Source organism: Schistocerca piceifrons, chromosome 7, assembly GCF_021461385.2.
Source record: "Schistocerca piceifrons isolate TAMUIC-IGC-003096 chromosome 7, iqSchPice1.1, whole genome shotgun sequence".
NCBI lineage: Eukaryota > Metazoa > Arthropoda > Insecta > Orthoptera > Acrididae > Schistocerca > Schistocerca piceifrons.
Genome location: NC_060144.1, coordinates 102250216 through 102275291, shown reverse-complemented (window position 1 = coordinate 102275291; position 25076 = coordinate 102250216). Strand labels below are relative to the sequence as shown.

The 25076-nt window shown below is 39.4% G+C and overlaps 1 protein-coding gene across 9 annotated transcripts in view; it reads left to right on the top strand.

The window, feature by feature from the left end:
- The window catches only part of LOC124804727 (cleavage and polyadenylation specificity factor subunit 6), a 174951-nt gene that overhangs the window by 75178 nt on the left and 74697 nt on the right, over window positions 1–25076 (top strand). For 7 of the 9 annotated variants that reach the window (XM_047265013.1, XM_047265017.1, XM_047265020.1 and 4 more), the window contains one exon: window positions 3793–3866. In XM_047265013.1, the coding sequence (XP_047120969.1) occupies window positions 3793–3866 (74 nt within the window). The remainder of the gene's footprint in view (window positions 1–3792; window positions 3867–25076) is intronic. The other 2 variants (XM_047265016.1, XM_047265014.1) reach the window with 1 other exon arrangement.

Below are 25076 nucleotides of genomic sequence, written 5' to 3'. Positions count from 1 at the left end.
ATTTTGCCTGTCTCATACATCCTGCGCATCAGATGTCAGGACAGATTCTCCCAAGACTATCTGTAGTTCTGATGATGTCTGCTCGTGGAGTCTTGTTTCGACTTAAGTCTTTCAGTGCTCTGTCAGATTCTTCTCATGGTATGATATCTCATATTCATCTGTGTCCTCTTCCATTTCTGTAATAGTGTGTTCAAGTTTATCAAGGTCTGTATAGACCCTCTGTATACTCCTTTCAGCTTTCCATTCTTTGCTTGGGACTTGTGTCCCATCTAAGCTCTTGATGTTCTTATAGCTGCTGCTGTTTTCTCTCGAGTGGCCTCTTTAATTTTACTGTAAGTGGTATCTATCTTTCCCCTTGTGAATTATTCCTCGAAATCCATACATTTGTCCTCTAGCCAGTCCTGCTTAGCCATTTTGCACTTTGTCAGACTCACTTTTAGACATTTGTATTCCCTTTTCCCTGTTTCATTTACTGCATTTTTATATTCTCTCCTTTCATCAGATAAATTCAATATCTCTTGTGTTACCCACAGATTTCTACTACGCCGCGTCTTTGTAAGTATTTGATCCTCTGCTGCATACATTATTTCATCTCTCAAAGCTTACCATTCTTCTTCTACTGTATTCCTTTCCCTTGTTCTAGTCAGTCATTTTCTAGTGCTCCCTCTGAAACTCTTGAACAACCTCTGGTTCTTTAAGTTTATCAAGGTCCCATCTCATTAATTTCCTACCTTATAGGAATTTCTGTAGTTTTAATGTACAGTTCATAACCAATAAATCTTAGTCAGAGTCAACATCTGCCCATGGAAATGTCTTAAAATTTAAAATGTGGTTCTGAAATCTCTGTCTTACCATTATATAATCCATCTGAAACCCTCAGGTGTCTCCAGGTCTCTACCTTGTGGACAGCCCTCTTTCATGATTCTTAAAACAAGTGTTAGCTATGATTAAATTATACTCTGTGCAAAATCTTACTAGGTGGCTTCCTCTTTCATTCCTTTCCCCCAGTCCATATTCGCCTATAATTTTTCCTTCTCTTCCTTTTCCAACTACCAAATTCCAGTCCCACATCACAATTAAATTTTCGTCGTCTCCTCGAACTATCAGAATAATTTCTTTTATTTCGCCATACATTTCTTTATGTCTGCAGAGCTCGTCGGTATATAAACTTGTTCCCATCATCATCATCATCATCATAAGTAGTCGTGCTCATTGCTTAGTGTCGTGACCCCATGAACCAATCATCTCCATCCCAGATGGTTGCCAGCTTCTCTTAGTGGCTGCTGAAGGGGTAGATCGGAGATCTTGATTTGATCTATCCATCTGCTCGCTGCTCTTCGTCTTGTGCCCTCGATCTTTCCTTGCAAGATTATTTTCTCTAGATTTTCTCCATCTCTTCTCACAATATGGCCAAAGAAGTGGAGAATTTTTTCAGTGTCTTGAAAAGAAAGGCATCTGGAGATATCGAGTTGTTCAATAATGGACACATTTGTTCCTCTTTTGGTGCATTTTATGCATAGCATCCTACTCCAGCACCAAAGCTGAAACGCGTCAATGTGCTGGTTTTTCTCTGGCCTTGAGTGTCCATGTTTCGTAACTGCAAAAGAAGACAGAAAACACGAGTGTTTCAACTAGCCAGATCTTTGCTATTTGTTATTGCTCTGCTCTGCCAGATCTTGGTGAGCTTCTTCATAGCGTGATCTGTCATCTTGTCTCATCTTCACAACTTCCCGTGCTGCAGATGGTTGACCCAAGACAGATGAAGGAATGCATGCCTTCCAGTTCCTTTAATCGATCTGTGAGCTGGATCTGTTCTTCTCGATCAATTATCATGAGTTTGGACTTGCTGAGGTTGATTTCTAATCTATATGCTGGACTAACGTCGTTCATTCTTGTTAGTAGCTCAGCAAGTTCGTCTTCGCTGTTGGCTAAAAGCACAATGTTATCAGCAAAATGGAGGTTGTCGATAGTTCTCCCACCAATTGAGATGCCTTTGGTCCAACCATCAAGAGCTTTCTCATTGACATGTTCTGCATTGATGTTGTACAGTTGTGGGGATAGGACACAACCCTGTCTCACACCTGTTGATACTCTGAAGGAATCAGACATGCCAGCACTTGTCTTTACAACTGCGAAGTGGTTATTGTATAGACGTTTGATCAATGCTATCAAGTTGGGTGGGACACCGAACTCTGCAAGCACCTGCCACAACTTTTCTCAGACGACACAGTCAGGCTTTCCTGTAGTCAAGGAAGCAGATGAAAACAAGAACACAGAACTCCTGCGATTTTTCTATTATTTACCTTATGTTGAGGATCTGTTTATGAGTTTCTTTCCCTTCTACAAAACCTGCTTGTTCTGTGGGTTTGTGAGGCTGAATGTACGTCTTCAAACGTTGGTTCAGGATATAGAGCAAAAGCTTTACTTGCATGAGATATGAGGGCAATAGTTCGGAGTTGGGGCAGTTCCTGATAGGGTCTATCTTGTGTAAGGGGATGAAGAGAGACTTTGACCAGTCATCCGGCCACTCCGCAGTTTCCTATATTCTTTTACACAATGAATGCAGTACATCAAAACCTTCCTGTCCCATTTCGTTGATCATTTCTCTGGATATACCGTCTACAGCAGAGGCTTTATAATACCTCAGATGTTGTTCTACTGTGATTGTATATACGACTTCAGCCTACCCATTTTCCTTTTTCAATTTTCTAACCTTCGTGCGCAATGAAGAGACCTAATATTTCACACTCCAATCTGTAGAGAATACCAGTTTTGTTTCTCCTGATGACATCCTCCTGAGAAATCCTTGCTCAGAGACCTAAATGGGAGGACTATTCTACCTCCAGAATGCCTCACCCAAGAGGTTGCCATTATCATTTAACCATACAGTAGAGCTGCATGTCTATGGGGAAAAATTATGTCTGTAGTTTCCTGGTTGCAATAACAGCACAGCAAAACCTTTTCTTTGGTACAACAGATCAGCCAATCATACAGACTGTTGTCCCTGCAAATACTGAAAAGGCTTCTGCCCCTCATTGGAACCACGCATTTGTTTGGCCTCTCAACAGATACCCTTCCATTGTGGTTGTATGTGTGGTATGGCTATTTGTATCGCAGAGGCATGCAAGTCACCACACCAATGGCGAGATGGTGCTTTTTTTTTTTTTTTTTTTTTTTTAAAAAAAGCCTTAGGCCTTTAATGCATATGTGTTCAGAGACAGTCATTAAGTTTTGAGCTATGTCGTTTAGACTTAAATCTCCTTTCCTGGTCATACTGATCTGAAGATAACAGCAGGGTTAATGTATTCACATAATCATTGCCTATGAACCAGTCCTCCCCCTCTCCCTTCTACTCTAATCAATGTAACTGTGAAATTTACAATATGAGGAAAAGATACATTGCTATGACATGTTGTAAGCAGTCACAACAAAAAGACATCTACACATAGCTTTTGGCCAAAGCCTCCTTAAGTTGAGGAAACACACACATTCATTCACACAAGCCAGCACATCTCACACACATGGCCATCACCTCTAGCAGTTCGGAATCATGTAAATAGTCCACATATTGCCATAGGTTTCGCTGAGAAAATATTAAAATTCTAACATTGACCCAGTTCATATGATAGAGAGACGTAGTTACGATCCATAGGATATGCGAAGAACGAAACTGAACTAACAACCCACATGTCATATTCTGGTAACTGATTGATCAAGTTGGAAATATTACATAGAATCTGTTGTTATCTGTTGTTGGTCCTTTTGCGCCTCTGATCCTGGAGCACATTTCAGGTCCACCACGGCCAGGCCCTCCCCCTCAAGGACCTCATCCACAGGGCCCGCAACAGAGACCACCACCTGGGATGGTATGTATTTTCCCATTTACTTAAAATATTTTTTTATGTATAAATGTTACAGACATTCATTCGTGCATACATGTGTACATTGTAAGGACTTCTTTTCATTGAAGAAAGTTATGTGATGAACCTACTTTCTAAATGTTTTGATACTTTCAGATGAGTCGCTAAGACATATTTCTGTTAGAATATAATGAGTAAGTACTATGCATTTTAAATGTGTAAGTTCTTGCAATTTTATGAGGGAGAGTCAAATGAGAACCTTAACTACTTTTTAAATTTTTATTGAACGAAAGTGGAACACAAGGAGTCACTTCTCAACAGTATACCAGTTATCAATACACTTCCTCCATTGTGTAGGAAGTGCACAGATTACTCTGGGGAGGAGGGGGCCAGAAATCTATAGATTGTGTGCGCAGCCACTTGTGCACTGCCTGCTGCAGTTCATCAAAATGAAATTTCTTTCCTCTCATCACATTCTCCTTCTGTGCTCTGCAGAAGTTCTTTACAGATGTAAACACGTTGCTCTTTCAGTTCTGGAGTGAGATGCACTGGCACCAATCTTTCAGACATTTGCTAAGCACTTCATGAATGATGTAATGTGCTGGGCCATGACTAATATTCAGATTTGCAGCTAGTTCATCCACTGTCTCACAGCAACTTTCCATCCTCATTGCTTCAACTGCTTTGGTAGACTTGGGTGTGTCACACCTGACTTGGATGCTGAGCATATGTCACAGAAGTCATGTCGTTTCTGAACCTTCTACTCCACTCACATACTCACTGCAGTGATAGACATGCCTCACCATACTGGATCTTTGTTCACTGAGAGATTTGAATGTATTCCACACCTTCACTCCTCAGAAAAGTATGACAGAATGCTGTTCTTCCTCAGAGTCTGTAGCAAACATGGCAGCCATTTTGAACTGGTGTTGTGCCCGCATTTCACTTGTCTGTAGTTTGCTGCCACCTGTAGGGTAGTTCTTAATTAAACTTTCAAGGTTTTCATGTGACTCTCCCTCGTAAAAGCCAGTGCATGACTTCATAGGTTACTCAGGTACAAGCAGACATTCTTACAGGTCAGACTAGTGGCACATGGGTGTGTTAGGTGGTTTGAAAATTGCACTAATGTTAACATTTTCCTACAGAGCTAGAAAGGAAAATTGGTGATGCATTAGAGTCACACTTGAGAGCGATACAGCTCAAATCCTAGTTCAACCATCCAGATTTAGCATTTCTGTGGCTTCCCTAGCTCATTAAAGGCAAATTCCCTGATAGTTGTGTTGAAAAGAACATGATGGATTATAACCTAATCATTATTTTTTGAATCTTCTCTCTCTCTCTCTCTCTCTCTCTCTCTCTCTCTCTCTCTCTCTCTGTGTGTGTGTGTGTGTGTGTGTGTGTGTGTGTGTGTGTGTGTGTGTGTGTGTGTGTGTGTGTGTGTGTGTTTTGGGGGGGGGGGGGGAGACTGGCTTCTGGCTGGATATAGAATTTTTTGTAGCTTGGGTGAATGGTGATGGACTGCAACTAACATCATTTTGGATGAGTGTAGCTTTTGGGATGGATGTGCCCAGTGAGTGGTTTATTGAGCCCTTGTTAAATGATATTAATTTTCTTAAGACCTGAACACTCTTGAGTAATGAGGGGAATATCAGTTACTGCTTGATTTTCTGCGGCAATTACATCTGCTCATGAACTGCATGTTTCTTGCTGCCTGTAGTGTTGTGATCAAGCAGATTTGTGGAGGCTCATTGCATCAGCTACTGTAGAAGACCAAGATTTTTCTGAAGAAAAATAAACTGCTATAAAAATAATTATACAAGATATTTTCCCACAAGTGATAGTTAAGGATTTCATTTCTTGTAAAGAAATAATTGTGAGTTCCATAACAAAGGTGGATGTGAGTGATTGATGTGACATGGTGGTGGTTGGGGAGGGAGGTGACAGAGGAGGAGGATACATTTGCACAAAGATTGCTGCTGTAGTGCAGCAGCTGTATACAGTTTTGCATTACCTTTCCTCCCCCAGTTATCGTGGTAGTTTTGACAGTGTCAGCAATTTGAAGGGGGAACATCTGTACGGACTTTGACATAGAATCTGGCTGCAGATTGGCTGTTGAAAAGTCTTTTAAGTCCTGCCATGTGGACAATTTAGCAATACAGTAAGACTTGGAAGTTTTTGGAAGAAGTGTCACCTTCCATCCTAGCTGCTATAGTGCAGCATCCACTCAGGATTTAATGGTAAACTTTGTGCAAAGAAGATGCAAAGTTGAGAGTTCGTGTCCACTCCTTTATTTTTTTAAATCTCATTTTGTTTGTCTGCTAAAAATGTGTCTGATGAAAGAAACTTCAAAGATAATGTGTTTCTCTTTCTAACCCATCAGTAATAACATGGTCTTCCAGAAACATTTTTATGAAGTAGTTTGTGTCTGTGTCAAGGTGAGAACAGTTTACTCTTAAGAGTTCCCGCCATGCAGAAGTCTGCGGCCGCACGAGACAAGCTTGCATCTGACAAGATAATTGCAACTTAGTGCATGTTTATGCTCTCACTTTGACAAGCTTAAAATTGTTTATTATTATAGCTTAATTTTCTGTTGCACAAAATATTATCAATAAGCTGAGAGAACACTATGCAGTAATACAAAATAACATAGGCTGCTATTTGTGTATTTATCAACTGTTATTTTTTTATTTGTTTATTTGATTTTGCATATGTGAACGCAGTGAATGTTGCTTAAGCATTATGGTGTGGCAAACTGTAATTCTTGTTTACTGCCTCTGCAAGGTGACAGCCTGCAGTGAAAGAAATTGTCATTGGCGGAGATGCAATCATAGGGCATTTTACTGTGATTAACTGGCTTTCAATTGGACTGTGTTGTGTTTGGCGTAAAGGAGTTCGTGCCTTCATACGCATTTAACCAATTCTTTCACAATCAGGGTTGTAATCTGGCTAACAATAACTGCTTTTAAAGTAATGATAGTTAAGATGTCATGATCAGCAGCATATGGCTAGTCACTGTGTATTCCAGAATCATCTGTCCACCTGTGCTCTTGCGTTACACCTTCTCATTGAATATTATGGTAGCCTAGAGGTATGAAATCATGTGCACTGATTGAGGCACAGCATAGAAAATTGACACGGTCAGCTCGGTGAACGTATTGTTATCTTAGCTTCATGGGTCTTAAGTGTACTGCAAGTTGAAAAGCTCTTAACAATAGGCACTTACTTCTCTTACTGACTAAGGTGAACAATTGTTCTGTTGCAATAATTATGAGAGATGGTACTTGATGTTCTTTCACTATTTATAGACTAAATGACAGTTTCGCTTAAGGATGACTGACTTAATCTAGACATTATTGTCAGATTATCTCATTCCTTATTCCATGCTCTGATAACTGATTTTCCTTTCATGTTAGGAGAAGCTGTAACTGAAGCCTTCCTTTATTTGGAACTTACTGTTATTCATAGTTTGTGAAGTATCTTTGTGGATGTTCATGTTTTGCCATCAGTACTGTCTTTTTATCCATATTCTTCTGTATTATACACATAGAAAAAGTTTTTTTTAAGAACATTGCCACTATCCCCAAAACAAAGGAATACGAATGAAAAGGCAGTATTGAACATCCACAAAGATACTCCACAAACTATGAACTGTGAATCACTTCTGATGAATGAGCTTTTTAGTTTTCACTGTGCTTAAGAGAGAAAAATAAAAATAATTTTGACATTTATTGATCTATGATATTTAATTTGCAGTTGGTGCAGCTGAAGGTTATTAGTAGGAACCAGAAAAATTCACATCTTGTGAATGTAAATTCTGCCTCTACATGTAAAAATGCAAAATTATCTAATAGACACTATTTCATAGCAAATTGTATCCAAGTGAACTATTTTATCAAAGGTAGTTTCAAATAGCTTTATTTTCTGCATAAAAATACAAAAAAATGTAACTTTCCGAAATAAAAAGTGTACAAACACGATGACGTATTAATATTCTAACGCTTTCTTGGACAACAAGTGACAGTGTGGTTTTGGGTTGCACAACTCACACGTCTCTTCCAGTTGACTTGGACATTGTGCGTGGAGCCGATTCTCTTCTTTGGGTTATCAGCTATGTTGCTCTCGCTGTATAATTCTTCTCCGAAGACTGTATCGGGTTAAGGGGAATATTACTAACCAGCTCTATATTCTACATTCTGCCACATGCAGAATCAAGACATAAAGTAAGGCTTTCTATATAACACACTCTTCATCTGTCTATTTAACAATCTTCGTGACATCAAACACCATGGAACTCCAGATACTCTTTGACTTTTTGATGTAACTTCTAGGGCACTGCTTGTAATCGCTTGTCAGGGCCGCTTTGTCTGACACAGCTCCTGGCTCCTCGTGACAGCTGTCCTTTGTGCACACACAGACATGTGTGGTGCAGTAAAAATGCTCTCCCACACTTCGCATTAAAATATCGGGTGTTCGAGATGGTGGAGAGCCAAGTGTTTTTAGAATTTATCCCAAAATTCTCGAGGCACTACAATATACTCAGTGCTCTGCTGCAATACCAGTTGTGGGCGTTTGAATGGTATATTAAAGGTTCACAATGCTAACACAGTGTAGTTCTCAGCCTTGAGATGTAGCATTTTGTAACAAAGAAGAATGTAAACTTTTATGTGAAGGATAGTTTGCTACACATTGCGTAGAGGAGTTGCTGACTCGCAGACAGGCACGAAAAATGACTGCTAAACATGAGCATTTGGTCTTCTAAAGTAAGCACGCACATGCGCGTGCATTCATGAGCTCATGCTCACCCACATCTGTCTGTAGTTGCATCGAATACCACAAGAGATTGGGCCTCAGAAAGCAGTTGTGTGGTACCGATTCCTGAATGCTTTGTGTTGTGCAGTGATCTTTGTTTCCTTTTCTTATTTTGTAACAGGGAAAGTGGCTAATCCTGGTCTATCGTGGATTTCGATTACAATCCTTACAACAACAGAAGTGATTGGCGATCCTTGTGACAGTGTGTCAGCTCTCCTTTTGCTGAACATGGGTGTAGGCTGCTGCCCTCCGAGAGGGTGATGGCACTTGTTTCTACGCACTGCTTCTCTCCCCTCTTGTGGTCAAAATTCTAGTTTGTTTACACTTGCAACTTTCTGCCACTATATAATGTCCGCATTTTGCACTGTAGTGATTGGAAAACAAAATCTGTTAAGTGTTTTATCAGCACCAAAGTTCTTCCCCTAACATTTGAAGAGAGTTACTTTCGGTTCTGCTTCTACACTAAGTATCTTGTCAATTCTGTCTCTAGCAGGGGAAAGTTTTTACAAAAGCAAACATTCCCGTCAAAAAGTTCATAATTGGCACGTTTTTAACATTAAATTTCAAAGAACTAGGGCTTTGTTTGTCTTCACTCGTGTAGCATTAGTGCGAATTCTAAAAAAATAATAGATACTAATTTTTGCAAAAATAGAGGCTACATTCTCTGTACCTTAATTATTAGTAATTGTACTGTAGTTGCAAACGTAGTAAGAAGAATGGAAATAAAATGCGTTGGCTGAGAACTATTGGTATTCCGGCCCTCGGTGGCTGCACATTTCAGACGCAAGTTTTACTCACTTCTGTGCCTGCTCAAGAAACACTTTGACTGTGGAAGTGCATTCTCCTTGCAGGTAATATGACTAAAACGCGTCTACAATGTAGAATATGTTTACCAGCCTGGTATATTGTCTTTTCACGTCCATTGAATAATCTGAATGAATGATTTTTGCTTAAAATGTGATACGGGTTATCAATTTACAGTTTTTAATTCTGGAAAGTCATTCCCTGCAGAAACTGCAATTGATCTTTTACTCTGCAGTTTATCTGTGACAGTAAGAGGGAGATGAATGCCACAACTTTTTGCTAGCTCTAAGGCAACAGGATTGTGGTGCGAAGTGAAGGGTGTGTTGGCTCTCGGTTCCAGTCTTGATAGAGGTCCCCTTTCACCTTTCCTGTGCCAGAGCAACAGTCATTCAAATCAAAAATCCATAAGGAAATCATAAGAAAACTTCTCCATAATTAGTCTTCTCACTACTTTTGGTACCCCATTGTGTGAGCGCAAACCACTTGTGATACTGTGCCTTTGATAATACCTTTCACTTCTTTAGGTGACATAATGGTGCTGAACAATTACTGCGTTTCTTTATGTGAGTACTCCAACTTGCCACATTTCCTTTGTCCTTGAATATGACATTGGACAGCACTTAAACACAGAGCATTTCAAAGTCCAAAGCGGGTAATATTGTACTAATTCATGTTGCTTTAGGCATGCTCGTGTTACAGATGCTTCGTTTTATTTAAGTAGATTCTGTCATAAGGTCATTGTGGTAAGTTTAACTCATTTGTGTTAGCACAGTGCATATTTTATGAGTTACTTTCTGTTGTTTTATTGAACACACCAGTTAAAATAAGAGATAAATTTAAACATCAACAATGTATTCTTTCACATTCTCTAAAAGTGTCTGACAATGCTCAAGTAGATTGGATTCCGTAACAGTAAAAACAACCACTGGTTTGGAGTTAAAGATGTCATGAAACCAGATTTGAAGCACATTTTTGTCCAGAAAGAAATTTTGACTGTTTACAATAAGGAGTGGGAAAGGTAAACATTTGGAGGTACGAGATCAGAGGAGTAAGTGAGGAAGGGATGACTTCCCAAACAAACTCACGGGTACTTTTGTTTATGTCGTCAGCAGTGTGTGTGATCATGTAGTAGCAACACTTGGTACAGTTTTATCAAACGTTTTTCGTGCATTATAACCGAAAGGTGCTTCAGTTTAAGGTGCAGATGTCAACTGGAATAGACACACGTTTGTGGAGAATTCGTAGTGCTCAGCAATCTTCTATGCCCCCACGTGTTTGCCCTACTCTTTGCTCAGGGAGATGTCTTTTGTTAGGGTTCAGCCATTAATTTCTTAAAGAAAGAAATAAAGAAGTGGAAGTAAAGGCATCACAACAGTATTAAACAGGAGGCGTCAATGAGCAAACTGATGTTCAAACAAAAATGCAGTTATAGTCACCCATTTCATTTTTGTTGCTTTGAATTAGAGCATGCAGTACTCCTGCACCAGACTTGTGATCCTTACCTATTGACTGCATACGCACTAAGGTTAAATGGTCAGTCATCACATGTCAATTATGGAGACTTACTTATGTAAGATGATTTGTCTGGTAGCACTCACCCCACACATGATATAAATGTTTCGAGCTGCCTCTGCTACCTTCACCGCACTATTAAACACAAAGTGAACAATATGTCACAAACTTTAAGACTGTTTCTGACTATTTGATTAGGTGTAAATGATGCTTCGTCAGGCTGGCACTGTGTGTGTGTGTGTGTGTGTGTGTGTGTGTGTGTGTGTGTGTGTGTGTGTGCGGGCGCGCGCTCGCTCGCTCTGGCTTGAAAAATGATTGCTCCTGAAAGCTAGCAAGTTTTCTTTTTCTTTTTTGTGTGACTGTCAACTCGACACTTCTGTGCTTAATCCAAACTATTTGCATTCTCAACATTAATGTATGCGAAAACCAATATGTAACCGCAAGACTTAATAGAACTTTATACACTCATAGCAGCCTATACTTGTTGTGTTATTGCATAGTGTATAATTGATTTATTGAAGTTATTTTGTGCAGCAGATCATAAAACTACAATAATAAACAACTTAATACTTGTTGTTGCGAGGACAGAAATATGCCCAATGTATGCCGTTTCGTGATTACTTGGGCAGATGCTGGCTGACATCAGGTGGTTGATAGCTGCTGCATGGCACTGAAACTCTTGAGCATAAACTGTTCTGATTGTGACGCAACTACAAGCTCTTTCATGGAGATGTTTCTGGAAGTTTTCGCTGCTACTAATAAGTAGAAGAGAATTAAATTATCTTTGAGAGTTTGCTAGACTGATACTTTCAGCAGACTGATGAAGTGAGGCTTAAAAAATCGTGACTTTGCGTCTACAGTGCACAATGTTCACCACTATACCACAGGCAGATACATCAGTATAACAACATGAGTGAAAAACAACATGTTAGAAATCTGAGGGGCGACCAGTTTTATTGGCACCGTAAGGTCACTTACTGGTGAATCTGCTTCAAAAAATCGATTTCTTGTTTTTGACCTTCCATCAAAGGTTAGAGATTTTTGAACAAAATTGGAGTTAAATGAATTGAACTCGACATTGGAAATTTGGTTTTTCTGCAAAAAGCAACTGCAGGATCTCTTGATGTACAGTCACATGCATCTTTCTGCTGTTTTCTCACTCCAGATGTTATCATTAGACACCCATTTGAGAAATATGAGGGTCCGATCTTAAATAGTGGTAACTGTTTATTCACAACCAATACAAAAGAGTTACATGTTTGCACCTGTTACTGTCCTTCAAAGTAGTCACCAGCGTTATGTAGAACTCATAGCCAGTGATGTGGACGGCGTAGTACACCGTTAGTGGAGCCTGTTCTGTTGATGGTGCCAATGGAGAGGTCTAAAGTTACAGTGATTCTCGTGTACGACTGTGATTGTGTTATCCTAACACATTACTTTTCGCCACAGCAGACTGTCAATGCACTGTATTACTGTTCGTTTTTGGAGCATCACCTGCCACCAGCTTTGCAAAAGAAGCGGTGACACTTCCTGTGCAACCCACCCATCATTTTGCACAATGCGCGGGCACGTACAGCACAAGGTGTGGCTACTCTTTTTGGTCGATGGGACTGGGAAGTACTGTACTATCCACCATACTCCCTGGACTTAAGTCCTTATGACTTTGATTTGATTTCGAAGATGAAGGGACCACTTCGTGGCATTCACTTCAGAACTGTTCCAGAGATTCGACAGGCAGTAGACCGCTCCAATCGCACCAGCAACAGAACAGACTCTGCTAACAGTACACTACGCCTTCTAAATCACTGGCAGTAGGTTCTACACAATGCTGGTAACAACTTTGAAGGACAGTAACAGGTGCATACATGTAACTCTTTTGTATTGATTGGGAATAAATAGTTGCCATTATTTAAGTTCCAACCCTCATATATACTATACAACAGTTGTAAGAGTAGGCAGCTCTTTTAAGAAATACACTTTACAATGATCATGTGTGTTCTGTTTTTGTATCTTTAGTTTTGAATGTTATTTTGTTATATGCTTTTCTGTAGTTTGAGTTGTTGTTGTTTTGTCATTCTCAATAGCACTTATGCCTCCAAAAAGTGGGTTTGGTACTTCCAAGCACTTACAGACAGAAACTCAAATATTTGTGTATCCAGAGTAAGGCTCCTAAGAGAACGGAGCGTTTTTTGTAAGCTTTTAGAGAATGTTGCTTCGTGTTCACTCTGTGCAAGTGGTGGCATTAAAATTGTAAATATTAAAGGCTGGAAAGGTGTTGCCAGTAAGCTTAGTGTTCCGTGATTCCTATGGAGTAACTAATGGAGTAAATAAACTGGGTGTTTGTATGGATTATACAAAGGATGAGTTTATAATTAAAATAATAGACTAGTGATGGAATGGAGTATATTGGGAAGGACAGAAGAGCAGCGCAAATATAAGGTGCTGACATGGATATGCCACCACCTCAAAAATTTGAGAAGTATGTGTACTTTTGACAGCCTTAGTCAAGTGAGTGTTCTGTATATGTTGAAAGCAGTGGAAGGCACTGATGTGCAATGGAGGTAAAATAGACATAGCTGCAGCCTTTGATGGGCCAGCACACAGTAGTTTGGACACCTATCATTGAATGGCATTCATCACCAAAACATGCCTAGGAAATGTAAAGGTGATGAACACCGAATTTTTAATGCCATGGCTTCAGAGGAAGCAACAAGGAATTTTTCTTGTTACGTTGATGGGATGGAATCAAAGGGAGTTCTCAGAATCTTATAAAGGTCAAAAGAGAGTAATGGTGTACATAATGTGAAGTACCTTGGAGATGGAGAATCAAAGTGGTTTGATGCTTCATGAAAATACTGTATAAATTGAAAAGCTAGAGATTATTGGATGAGTGCAGAAGTTGCTGGGCATATAGTTATGGAACTTTATGAAGGGAAAGAACTCAGTGATAACAAATCTATAGGTTGTCGCGGTCATCACACTAAGGAAAGGTGGAAAAGCTGCAGCTCTGATATGGTTTAGCCAAAAGGAGGAGTCAAGCTGATAGAGACCACAAGGAAAGCTGTTTGGGCTACCTTCTTCCATAAAGCTTCCACAGATGATAATCCACAGCATGGGCTTTTTGACAATGGTGTACATCCATGATGTGGATGCAGGAATGCACTTGCAACTGGTGAAGTTTATGTTCAGCATCACTCCCTCCATTTGGTGTGTTGGAAGCAATTATGCCCATAAAAAGGGGTCTGCATGACAGTACTTTCATCATGGTGCTTACATAGGAAGACGCAAAATGTGAATCAGCATTTCAAACATTTGATGTGGGAATGCCAGCTGAAAACAGTGTTAGTTGGATTCAAAACCGTGAGGTTAGGTGTGTTAGATACTGAGACACAGATCAAATATAACACTGAATTGAATTTTCTGACATGGTTATTTTATGCACAAGAAATCTATTTGGGCTAGAGGTCTGACATTTTTTGGGATGTTTCAGGATAGTGTGGAGGAAAGTAGACTACACAAACTAACTATTCAATAAGAAGAAAAACAAATAGTTATTAATTATGAAAAAATAATCTTAATTTTGATTATCAACTGTAAATAATTCCAGATTAGAAACTTTGAGGGAAGTGACATGATTGTAGTCTACTTTTTAGATAGAAACACTATGTGACCAAAAGTATCCAGACACCTGGCTGAAAATGACTTACAAGTTCGTGGCACTCTCTATCGGTAATGCTGGAATTCAATATGGTTTCGGCCCACCTTTAGTCTTGATGACAACTTCCACTCCCGCAGGCATATGTTCAATCAGGTGCTGGAAGGTTTCTTGGGGATTGGCAGCCCATTCTTCATGGAGTGCTGCACTGTGAGGGGAATCGATGTCGGTTGGTGAGGCCTGGCATGAAGTCGGCATTCCAAAATAATCTCAGAGGTGTCCTGTATGATTCAGGTCAGGATTCTGTGCAGGCCAGTACATTACAGGGATGTTATTGTTGTGTAACCACTCCGCCACAGGCCGTGCATCATGAACAGGTGCTTGATTGTGTTGAAAGATGCAATTGCCAACCTCGAATTGCTCTTCAACAGTGCAAGAAGGAAGCAAGAAGGTGCTTAAAACATCAATGTAAGCATGTTACGATAGTGCCATGCAAAACAACAAGGGGTGCAAGCCCCCTCCGTGAAGAACATGACCACACCATAACACCACCGCCTCTGAATTTTACTGTTGGCACTACAGACATTGGCAGATGATGTTCACTGGGCATTCCCCATACACACACCCTGCCATTGGATCGCCGCATTGTGTACCGTGATTCGTCATCCACATCACGTTTTTCTACTGTTCAATCATCCAATGTTTACACTCCTTACACCAAGTGAGGTGTCATTTGGCATTTACTGGCGTGATGTGTGGCTTATGAGCAGCCGCTCGACCATGAAATCCAAGTTTTCTCACCTCCCACCTAACTGTCATAGTATGTGTAGTGGATCCTTTTGCAGTTTGGAATTCCTGTGTGATGGTCTGGATAGATGTCTTCCTATTACACATTATGACCTCCTTCAACTGTCGGCAGTCTCTGTCAGTCAACAGACAAGATCAGTGCTGTACGTGTCCCTTCATGTTTCCACTTCACCATCACATCGGAAACAATGGACAATGGACAAGTCTGCTTGTGTCTGTGTATGTGTGGATGGATATGTGTGTGTGTGCGAGTGTATACCTGTCCTTTTTTCCCCCTAAGGTAAGTCTTTCCGCTCCCGGGATTGGAATGACTCCTTACCCTCTCCCTTAAAACCCATATCCTTTTGTCTTTCCTTCTCCTTCCCTCTTTCCTGACGAGGCAACCATTGGTTGCGAAAGCTAGAATTTTGTGTGTATGTTTGTGTTTGTTTGTGTGTCTATCGACCTGCCAGCGCTTTTGTTTGGTAAGTTTCATCATCTTTCTTTTTAGATATATTTTTCCCACGTGGAATGTTTCCCTCTATTTTTATATATATATATATATATATATATATATATATATATATATATATAATGGAAAGAAACATTCCACGTGGGAAAAATTATATATGATGGATATGTGTGTGTGTGCGAGTGTATACCTGTCCTTTTTTCCCCCTAAGGTAAGTCTTTCCGCTCCCGGGATTGGAATGACTCCTTACCCTCTCCCTTAAAACCCACTTCCTTTCGTCTTCCCCTCTCCTTCCCTCTTTCCTGATGAGGCAACAGTTTGTTGCGAAAGCTTGAATTTTGTGTGTATGTTTGTGTTTGTTTGTGTGTCTATCGACCTGCCAGCGCTTTTGTTTGGTAAGTTTCATCATCTTTCTTTTTAGATATATTTTTCCCACGTGGAATGTTTCCCTCTATTTTTATATATATATATATATATATATATATATAATGGAAAGAAACATTCCACGTGGGAAAAATTATATATGATGGATATGTGTGTGTGTGCGAGTGTATACCTGTCCTTTTTTCCCCCTAAGGTAAGTCTTTCCGCTCCCGGGATTGGAATGACTCCTTACCCTCTCCCTTAAAACCCACTTCCTTTCGTCTTCCCCTCTCCTTCCCTCTTTCCTGATGAGGCAACAGTTTGTTGCGAAAGCTTGAATTTTGTGTGTATGTTTGTGTTTGTTTGTGTGTCTATCGACCTGCCAGCGCTTTTGTTCGGTAAGTCACCTCATATATATATATATATATATATATATATATATATATATATATATATATATATATATATATATATATATATATATATATATATCGGGGGGGGGGGGTCATTCCTTTACTCCTCCCATCCATGAGTTTCATATTCCTGAGTGCTCGTTTTACCTTTCAAGCTGTGCATGTCTTGTAGGTAGAGGTGGCAACATCTGGCATACAGAAAGTGTCCACTAGCACGGAAGTACGGGAGCACTTGGTAGGTAATTTGGAGATGGAGGTTCCACTTCCCTGCTGTTTTAGCTTCAATGAATAGCTTAACGGGCATAACCATGTCAAAGTATGGAGTCGATAAATTCGAAGTAGCACTGCAGTTAGCTGGAGCAGTGCAGAAAAGTTGGTTGCTGATTCCTCTAAATCTCTTATTTGTGTGTTAACAAAATCAGTGACCTGTCTCCATCACTTTAGAATTCTGCAAGTTTTCGTTGAAGAGCTGGGGCTAAATCATTGTCTCAAAGATAATTTTTGTCAGGGTTACATGCGCTAATTTACATGTTCTAATGTCTCTTGAGTAGGAATGTTCTGTCAGTATTTTCTCTGCAGAGTGCAGTGGGTATATTGAACAGCTCTTTCCACCAACTACCATCCATTAAGTAGCCTACAGCCTACAAGAATGTCATCAGCACATGAATTCCATCTATTGTAATGATATCATCAAAATTGGTAGCTCCTTGTTAGCAAGCTACAATAAATTTTGCCTTTGGACATAGAAGCTGATCAAAGGTGTTCACAGTTGCTTGTTGATTCATCGATTTGTGGAAATGTGTAAAGCTGTGTATACATGGTAATGTCATCAGATACTGGAGTATTTATAAATGGCAGACAAGCAGCATAAGTTGTGTGAAAAGGAGACCACTCATGATTTGCTCCATGAAATCACTCCATCCTGGAATCTCGGGCACATCTTCCCAATTACTATAAAGCCAAATAAGATATGCACCAAAGAGGGCGCGATAAAGCCAAATCAGATCTGCACCTGTGATAGTATCGGGTGAAACAAATAGCTGTTTGAGATCTTCAGTGTTGATATTCATTAAGTCAAGAGAACTTGCTTTCTCAAAGTGTTTTAAGGAAACTATTCCCATCTCAGCAACTAGTTAAGCTGGTATTGTTCTCTTTACTCGGACAGTTCTTTGATTTGGAGCAATAGCATTTCTAGGGGCTGTCAAATGTATTTTCCCAGCTGCATGGAAATATTATATCCATTCAGTGTGTGTGTGTTAAAATCTACTTTGTCATGAACAAGTTGATGGAAAGTTGTTGGGTCTATTTGCAGTGATGGTCTCATGATTGCTGACACTTTGAGACAAAGAGCTTCAGAATAAAAGATGCAGAATATCAAAGATGACACATCATCAATCTGTTTTCATGACCTGTACTGCAAAAAATTTTTTTTAGCACTTGTTGGTGTTACCGTGCTTCTTCTTGTCTATTAGTGTTTCTAAGAAGACCTTGAGAACCTTTGGAACAAGGCATTTTTGTCCCAGAAAAAGTCTGGAGGAGGATAGTCATCCATGGTATAGTGCTGACAGTATTTCTTCAAGAATTGCATCAGCTGTTGTCTCAACTAATTGAAGGTGTTCGTCCTTTTCTGATGAATGTTTTTCGATGTACCATGCATCTGTCATAATCTTATGACCAATAGTCTTAAGCATATGATTGTATTCTGTTTGATATTTGATATGACAACAACTTCCCCCAATCACTCCAATATAAGTTGCATACATCTGAGTCAATAGCTCGTCAAATGAAAATTGACAGTCCTTCATATGCTTTTCATAAAAGTGAAAATGTCATTCACGGCTCCCTCAAGCTCTCCAGCATGAGGACCAGCCTTATTCTTCCCACCATCACCCATTCAACATTGGGTCTACTAAGACAGAGTTTTCTTTAAATATTTATTATGCTGTTGACAGTCAGCAGCCACCATGTCTGTTACCGGCTGGATTCTGTTAAGTCCTACACTGAAGTCATCACCATGTAGCTGCCTCTTTCGTAACTGTATCTATCATCTCTATCTTCGTCACCAGATGCACCAAATTATGTTTGTGAGAAGGCAGTCATTGTTGTGACCTTGCATAATATTCACAAATAACCTGTTCCACACACAAAATAATGTGTTTTGAAATGAAGGTAGTGAGAGGATGCTCTCAGTTTTCTTGAAGATGTGCTTTGTTCAGAAGCTTACTTCATGTGTGCAGCTATCATTGTTTCATTTATGTAACTTTTTTGACATGAGACTTGTAGTCTAACAGATGTTTTACTTCTCCCCGAAACAGTATCCTTCGTTTCATTTCTTTTTTTGCTGGAATCACATAGTGTTTATACTCCATTTCGTTCACTGCTTTCACTCCGCCCTCATTCAAATCTTTTTCACAAATAAAACACATACACTGGATATTACAATAGAATTGTCATGTTATATCTCAACGAAAACATGTGGGAAACACAACTTCATGCTATTGCAGAGAGAAACATTGCGCTACTGTGCCAGTGAATGTAAACGAACTGGGGAACTGAAGACTGCAAGGTATGTAGGCATGAAGATCATGACGCGCCCCCCCCCCCCCCCTCTCCCTCGCATGATCTAATACATGGGGAATTCGAGGACACTAAGGACACAAAGAAGAGCCTCTTTGGTTTACTAGGTAAAAGATAAACGGCGGCAATTTGGAGTGGGGCGCAACCGTAAGTACAGAGAGAGACAGACGGGGGCACATTCGAGTTCGTGGCTGCAAAGGACACACTGAAGGGTTTCTTTTACAGTTTGCCAGGTAAACACATTGAAAGATGAAATAATTTATTTCCCTGGTGTGGAAACTATACCATAAAACCATGTAAATAGCATGCCTTGCAAGTCATAAGCTGAAAACCACAAAAAAACATTATATATATATATATATATATATATAGAGGGAAACATTCCACGTGGGAAAAATATATCTAAAAAGAAAGATGATGAAACTTACCAAACAAAAGCGCTGGCAGGTCGATAGACACACAAACAAACACAAACATACACACAAAATTCTAGCTTTCGCAACCAATGGTTGCCTCGTCAGGAAAGAGGGAAGGAGAAGGAAAGACAAAAGGATATGGGTTTTAAGGGAGAGGGTAAGGAGTCATTCCAATCCCGGGAGCGGAAGTCTTTCCGCTCCCGGGATTGGAATGACTCCTTACCCTCTCCCTTAAAACCCATATCCTTTTGTCTTTCCTTCTCCTTCCCTCTTTCCTGACGAGGCAACCATTGGTTGCGAAAGCTAGAATTTTGTGTGTATGTTTGTGTTTGTTTGTGTGTCTATCGACCTGCCAGCGCTTTTGTTTGGTAAGTTTCATCTTCTTTCTTTTTATATATATATATATATATATATATATATATATATATATATATATATATATACTAATTGTCATGTATGCATTTTGTTGAACAGCTTCAGATTCATGTTCCGCAATTGGATCAGAACTTTCCACTTCAAGCACTTTTTGTGCACCATTTGACTGGACTACAGGAAGAGAGAGGGGTCGCCCACTCCCATGGCTGTTGTTGATGAAGTTGCTATAGCTATAAGCAACTGTGCAGCACATACTTGCAGTCAGTGCTCAAACTGTGTCATTGGAATTGACTCTCCGTGGTCAGCTATTCAAAAGGTTTTAGAGCGCAAAATGCGTACTAAATGAATCCCCAAGATAGGCTACAAATGCCATGACTTTGCTCTTTGTTTTTTGGCACACGGGAAAATGGATGGCACGTGGACGGGGAATATTCTTTGAATGGATGAGGCACATTTGACTTCACACAGTGCTGTGAATGCCCAGAGCTGTCGCATATGGGATTCTACTCTACCACATGTTATGCAGGAACATCTGCTGCACTCAGCTTATGTGACTGTGTGGTGTGATTTCACAAGCACATTAATTCATGATCCATTTTTCTCTCTGCACATTATAAGGACCTCCTTGTGCAACACGTGATTCTAGCTTTGCAAGAATGCAACTGTGTCCACAATGCTACCTTTCGTGCAAAATGGGGTGACACCACATGGTGCTTGCCAGGTGAAAGATTTACTTGAGAAACCTTTGGTAAAGCTCGTCTTACTTGCCAGCTCATGTGACGGACTCCTTGAGAGCTCTGTTGTCTGCTGGCCAGCTGCCCTGCAAGGAGCTGTGCGCGTTTCCCACATAGGTTTGCTGCTATTTTTCTTGTGAAGCCTAGTTGGATTCCCTGCATACTATCCACGCTGCTCAGTCAGAAGTCCTGTTTGGCGACTGATGTCAGCCTACAGAGTGAGAACTCAAGACAAATGTTAGTTAAACCTTGAGACCAAACAAAGCATCACATGTCCGCTGACAGTCATGTGTTGCTTCTCAAATGATTGTAAAGGAACTATTTGGTAAAAAAGTTTATTCTTGCACATCTTACCGCTTCATTTGTCAGCTTTAAGATGAATTGCCTATCATTATATTAAAGGTAAGATTTACTGTGATATTTTAGAATTAAGTAAGCTATTGCAAGAATTTTGGAAAGTTTAGTGAGGAACAGAGGTTGCTATGAATTTTCGTTTGGTGCATGTTAGCTCATAAGTTGCTGCGTATCAAATTTAGCTAATGTATTAAATTTTTCCTTGAACTTTGAAAGGTACTGCTGTCTCTTACCAGTCTCAAGAAAATGGATCATATATAAAACGCTTCGTTCCAAACTCTCCTGCCAGCAAAACAGCCAGAATAAAATGTTTGCAAAATTCCTTGTATCTCGTAAACAGTTTCTGATGTTGGAAGATGATGATGGCAAATGTTGGTATGCAACGAGGAGAGCACTGAATCATATGATTAATATGCGAAACTTCCACATTTACCACAATATTCAAATCATTACAGATTTTTCAATAAATGATGTAATATTTTAGCACCATCAATAGCTGTTGTAACAAGAATTACTGTGGGTGTGGAATAACATGTGAGGAAGTTTCAATTTATTTTTATACCACTAATGTTATTTTCATAAAATATTGACGTGTCTTTCCATCAGTTGGTGTTTAATGATTCTATTAGCAAGTTTAACTGCATTAGAATATTTGTGACATGAGCATTTGCTGGCCACGGTGGCCGAGCGGTTCTAAGCGCTTCAGTCCGGAACCGCGCGACTGCTACGGTCGCAGGTTCGAATCCTGCCTCGGGCATGGATGTGTGTGATGTCCTTAGGTTAGTTAGGTTTAAGTAGTTCTAAGTTCTAGGGGACTTATGACCTCAGCTGTTGAGTCCCATAGTGCTCAGAGCCATTTTTTTGACATGAGCATTTATGAATTCTGCTGTGTTTTGGCGAAAAAAGCAATTTGAATGTGGCAATAAGGAACCTTACGTATTACTCAAAACTCATCACTGATAACATGTCCCTGAAGAAAAATAAAGGTGGTGATAAGTCTGGGAAAAATAAATTACAACTTCCATTGAAATTTTGGCGAAATCCTATATGCCGTTGTGTTTTGAATAATGAGTAATATCAACTTAAACTGGGCAACAGATTTTATTTCTGTACCTCAGTAATTAACCTGCCATTTTTTATTTCCTATCCCTATACAGAATTAGGGATCATACTTTTCATGACAAATATCTTTCCGTTTGTCAGATATATCTGTTTAGACCGTTGTAGGTAGTTGACTAGATTTTGCAGATTTAAATGTTTTCGTATTTCTCAGATCATTGAGATACAGAAATTAAATTCTTTGGCCAGTGTGAATCCACGTCATTCATTATTAAACACACGCTGGGGTATAGGATTCCATTAAAATTTCAACAGAAGCTGTGATTTATTTTCCCCAGACTTACCATAACCTTTATTTTTATTCAGAGAGACATTGTGTTTGGCAAGTTCTGAGTAATACGTTAAGTTCTCTTGTTACCATGTTCAAATCTGCTTCTTTCTCCAAAACACAGCAGAGATCGTAAATATTCGTGTCACTAACATTCTAAAGCAGTTGAAATTGCGACAGAATCAAAACAGCAACTGATTAAAAAACATATCAGTATTTTATGAAAATATCCATTATCTGTATAAAAAGAAAGCGAAACTTCCTCTCATATGGTGTTCTAAACCCACATTAATTCTCATTACAGCAGATATTAATGGTGCTAAACATTAGCATATTAATCGTATGACTAAATAATCTTCTCTTTGCATACTAACATTTGCCAAATTCGTGTTCTGATAACCCGCTGGTGGGCGAGTTTGGGACAAAGCGCTTTTTATACGATCCACTTTCCTCGTATCTCGTAAACAGTTTCTGATATTGGAAGAAGATGTTGCCAAATGTTGGTACGCAACGAGGAGAGCACTGAATCATATGATTAATATGTGAAACTTCCATATTTACCACAATATTCAAATCATTACAGACTTTTCAATAAATGATGTAATATTTTAGCACCACCAATAGCTGTTGTAACAAGAATTGTAATCAATGGGGAAAATTCAATACGTTAGCTAAATTTTATACACAGCAACATATGAGCTAACTCGCAACAAACACAAATTCATAGCAACATCTATTTTTCATTGCAAACTTTCTGAAATTCTTGCAGTAATTTACTTAACCCTAAATATCACAGTAAATATTATCATTAACTAAACAATTGGCAGTTCTTCGTGAAGCTGATGAATGAAGCTATAAGATGTGCGAAAATAAATTTTTTTTATCAAATAGTTCCTTTACAATTGTTTGAGAAAGACTGCAGTTTGACTAATTCACGCGCCCTTCTGTTCATGGTGTCAAGCCAGCCAGCTAGGTTCTGCGCTGAATCATACACTATGTGAGAGGTTCAGGGTGGCCGTGACACCCACCTGCTTGCCAGCAGCTATGAGCACTGGCTTGCAAAGTTGGAGAGAACCTTATTCTGTGTGAAATGGGCTTAAGGACCTGACCATCTCTAGGCTGTTTCTAGCTGTGTGGCCTTCCAGATCCCCTGACCTAAATCTATGTGACTTTTGGTTGTGGGAATATCTGAAAAGTTGTGTCTGTCAGGGATGTATCCGGACTCTTCTTTCTCTGAAGGATAGCATATGACGACATACCAATCTGATTACACTGGATATGGTGTGAGCAACTGTCGACCATGCAGTGTCATGAATGCAGGGTGTTGCAGAGTTGAGAGACCATATTGAATACGTGTTGTAACTTGTGACCATAGCCTACTAACATGGCAAAATCACTCTTATGTTTTTGTTCAGTCCTCCTCCTTTTGCTGTACCCACACCACCACATTCTGACTGCTTATAGTGCCATATATTCACCTGGTGACAGAAACTGAAACCCCCTCCCCAACCTCCCCCGGCATACTCTGTGAACGCACCAATTAATGAACATACCTACTGCTTTTGAGCATCCTGTGAGGTATACAGCTCACACACACTGCAGCTCTCTGAACACTGTCGATTTAAGTATCATGTGGTGTAATTTACTGATGTTTACAAAAAATTGTAATAAGGTCAATATGAGAACTAATGTTATTAATTGTATATCAAAATGTCCAGCAAGAAACACTATTTCTTACAATTTTCTTCCTACTAAGAGTTCATATTTTTTAGTCATAGAAACTTTATAAAAATTGTTAGCATTTTTTTCGAGGCATTCACAGTCTAGTTATCTTAATTCAATGACTTGGACTTAGTCTCTCCAGCAGCTGGCTGGCTGGCAGCCAGGTTTTGTGTCAAAGACTGTACGTTAGTCTGTAATTAAGAAACTGATTACTCTTATCAGTTACAGCCATTAAGAAAGATGGGTAGTTATTGTTGTCTACTCCTTAATGTCTCATTCAATAATATCAATCTGTTGTCAGCTGATTGAATTAATCAAGTTTTGAATAGGAGCAGTTTCTTATTTCTAGAGAATTCTTTAATTCTTGATACCATTTGTTGACTTTTACGTATTACTCATGAAGTTAAAAACATGTTTAGTTGTTTCATTAACGTAGGTGACACATTGAGCATGCTTCAGATACTGGACAAGGAAGTTACATTAGGGCATGTCAGGCTCAGTTATTTTTGTGCTAATATGTGTTTTAAGTTCCATTCCATCATGAGTCAGCGATTAGAGAGATTTAATATTGGTTAACAATGTTGCAAATTCTGGTAGGTGACATGATTGGTGTTTCTGAGCTAAACAAATTTTAAGCTAGATCAGGTGGTCATAGGAGACTTGTTAAAAAAGAGTTTGAATGTTTTATCGGAACTTTTGACACAGTTTCACACATGTGGAGCAAAGAACAGAAATGGGTCCTATGTTTACAGGAATCACTACGTTATTGTGAAGGGCAATGGAAATAAAATGAAACATGAAATATAAAAAATAACTTACGGACAGAGCAGCACACGA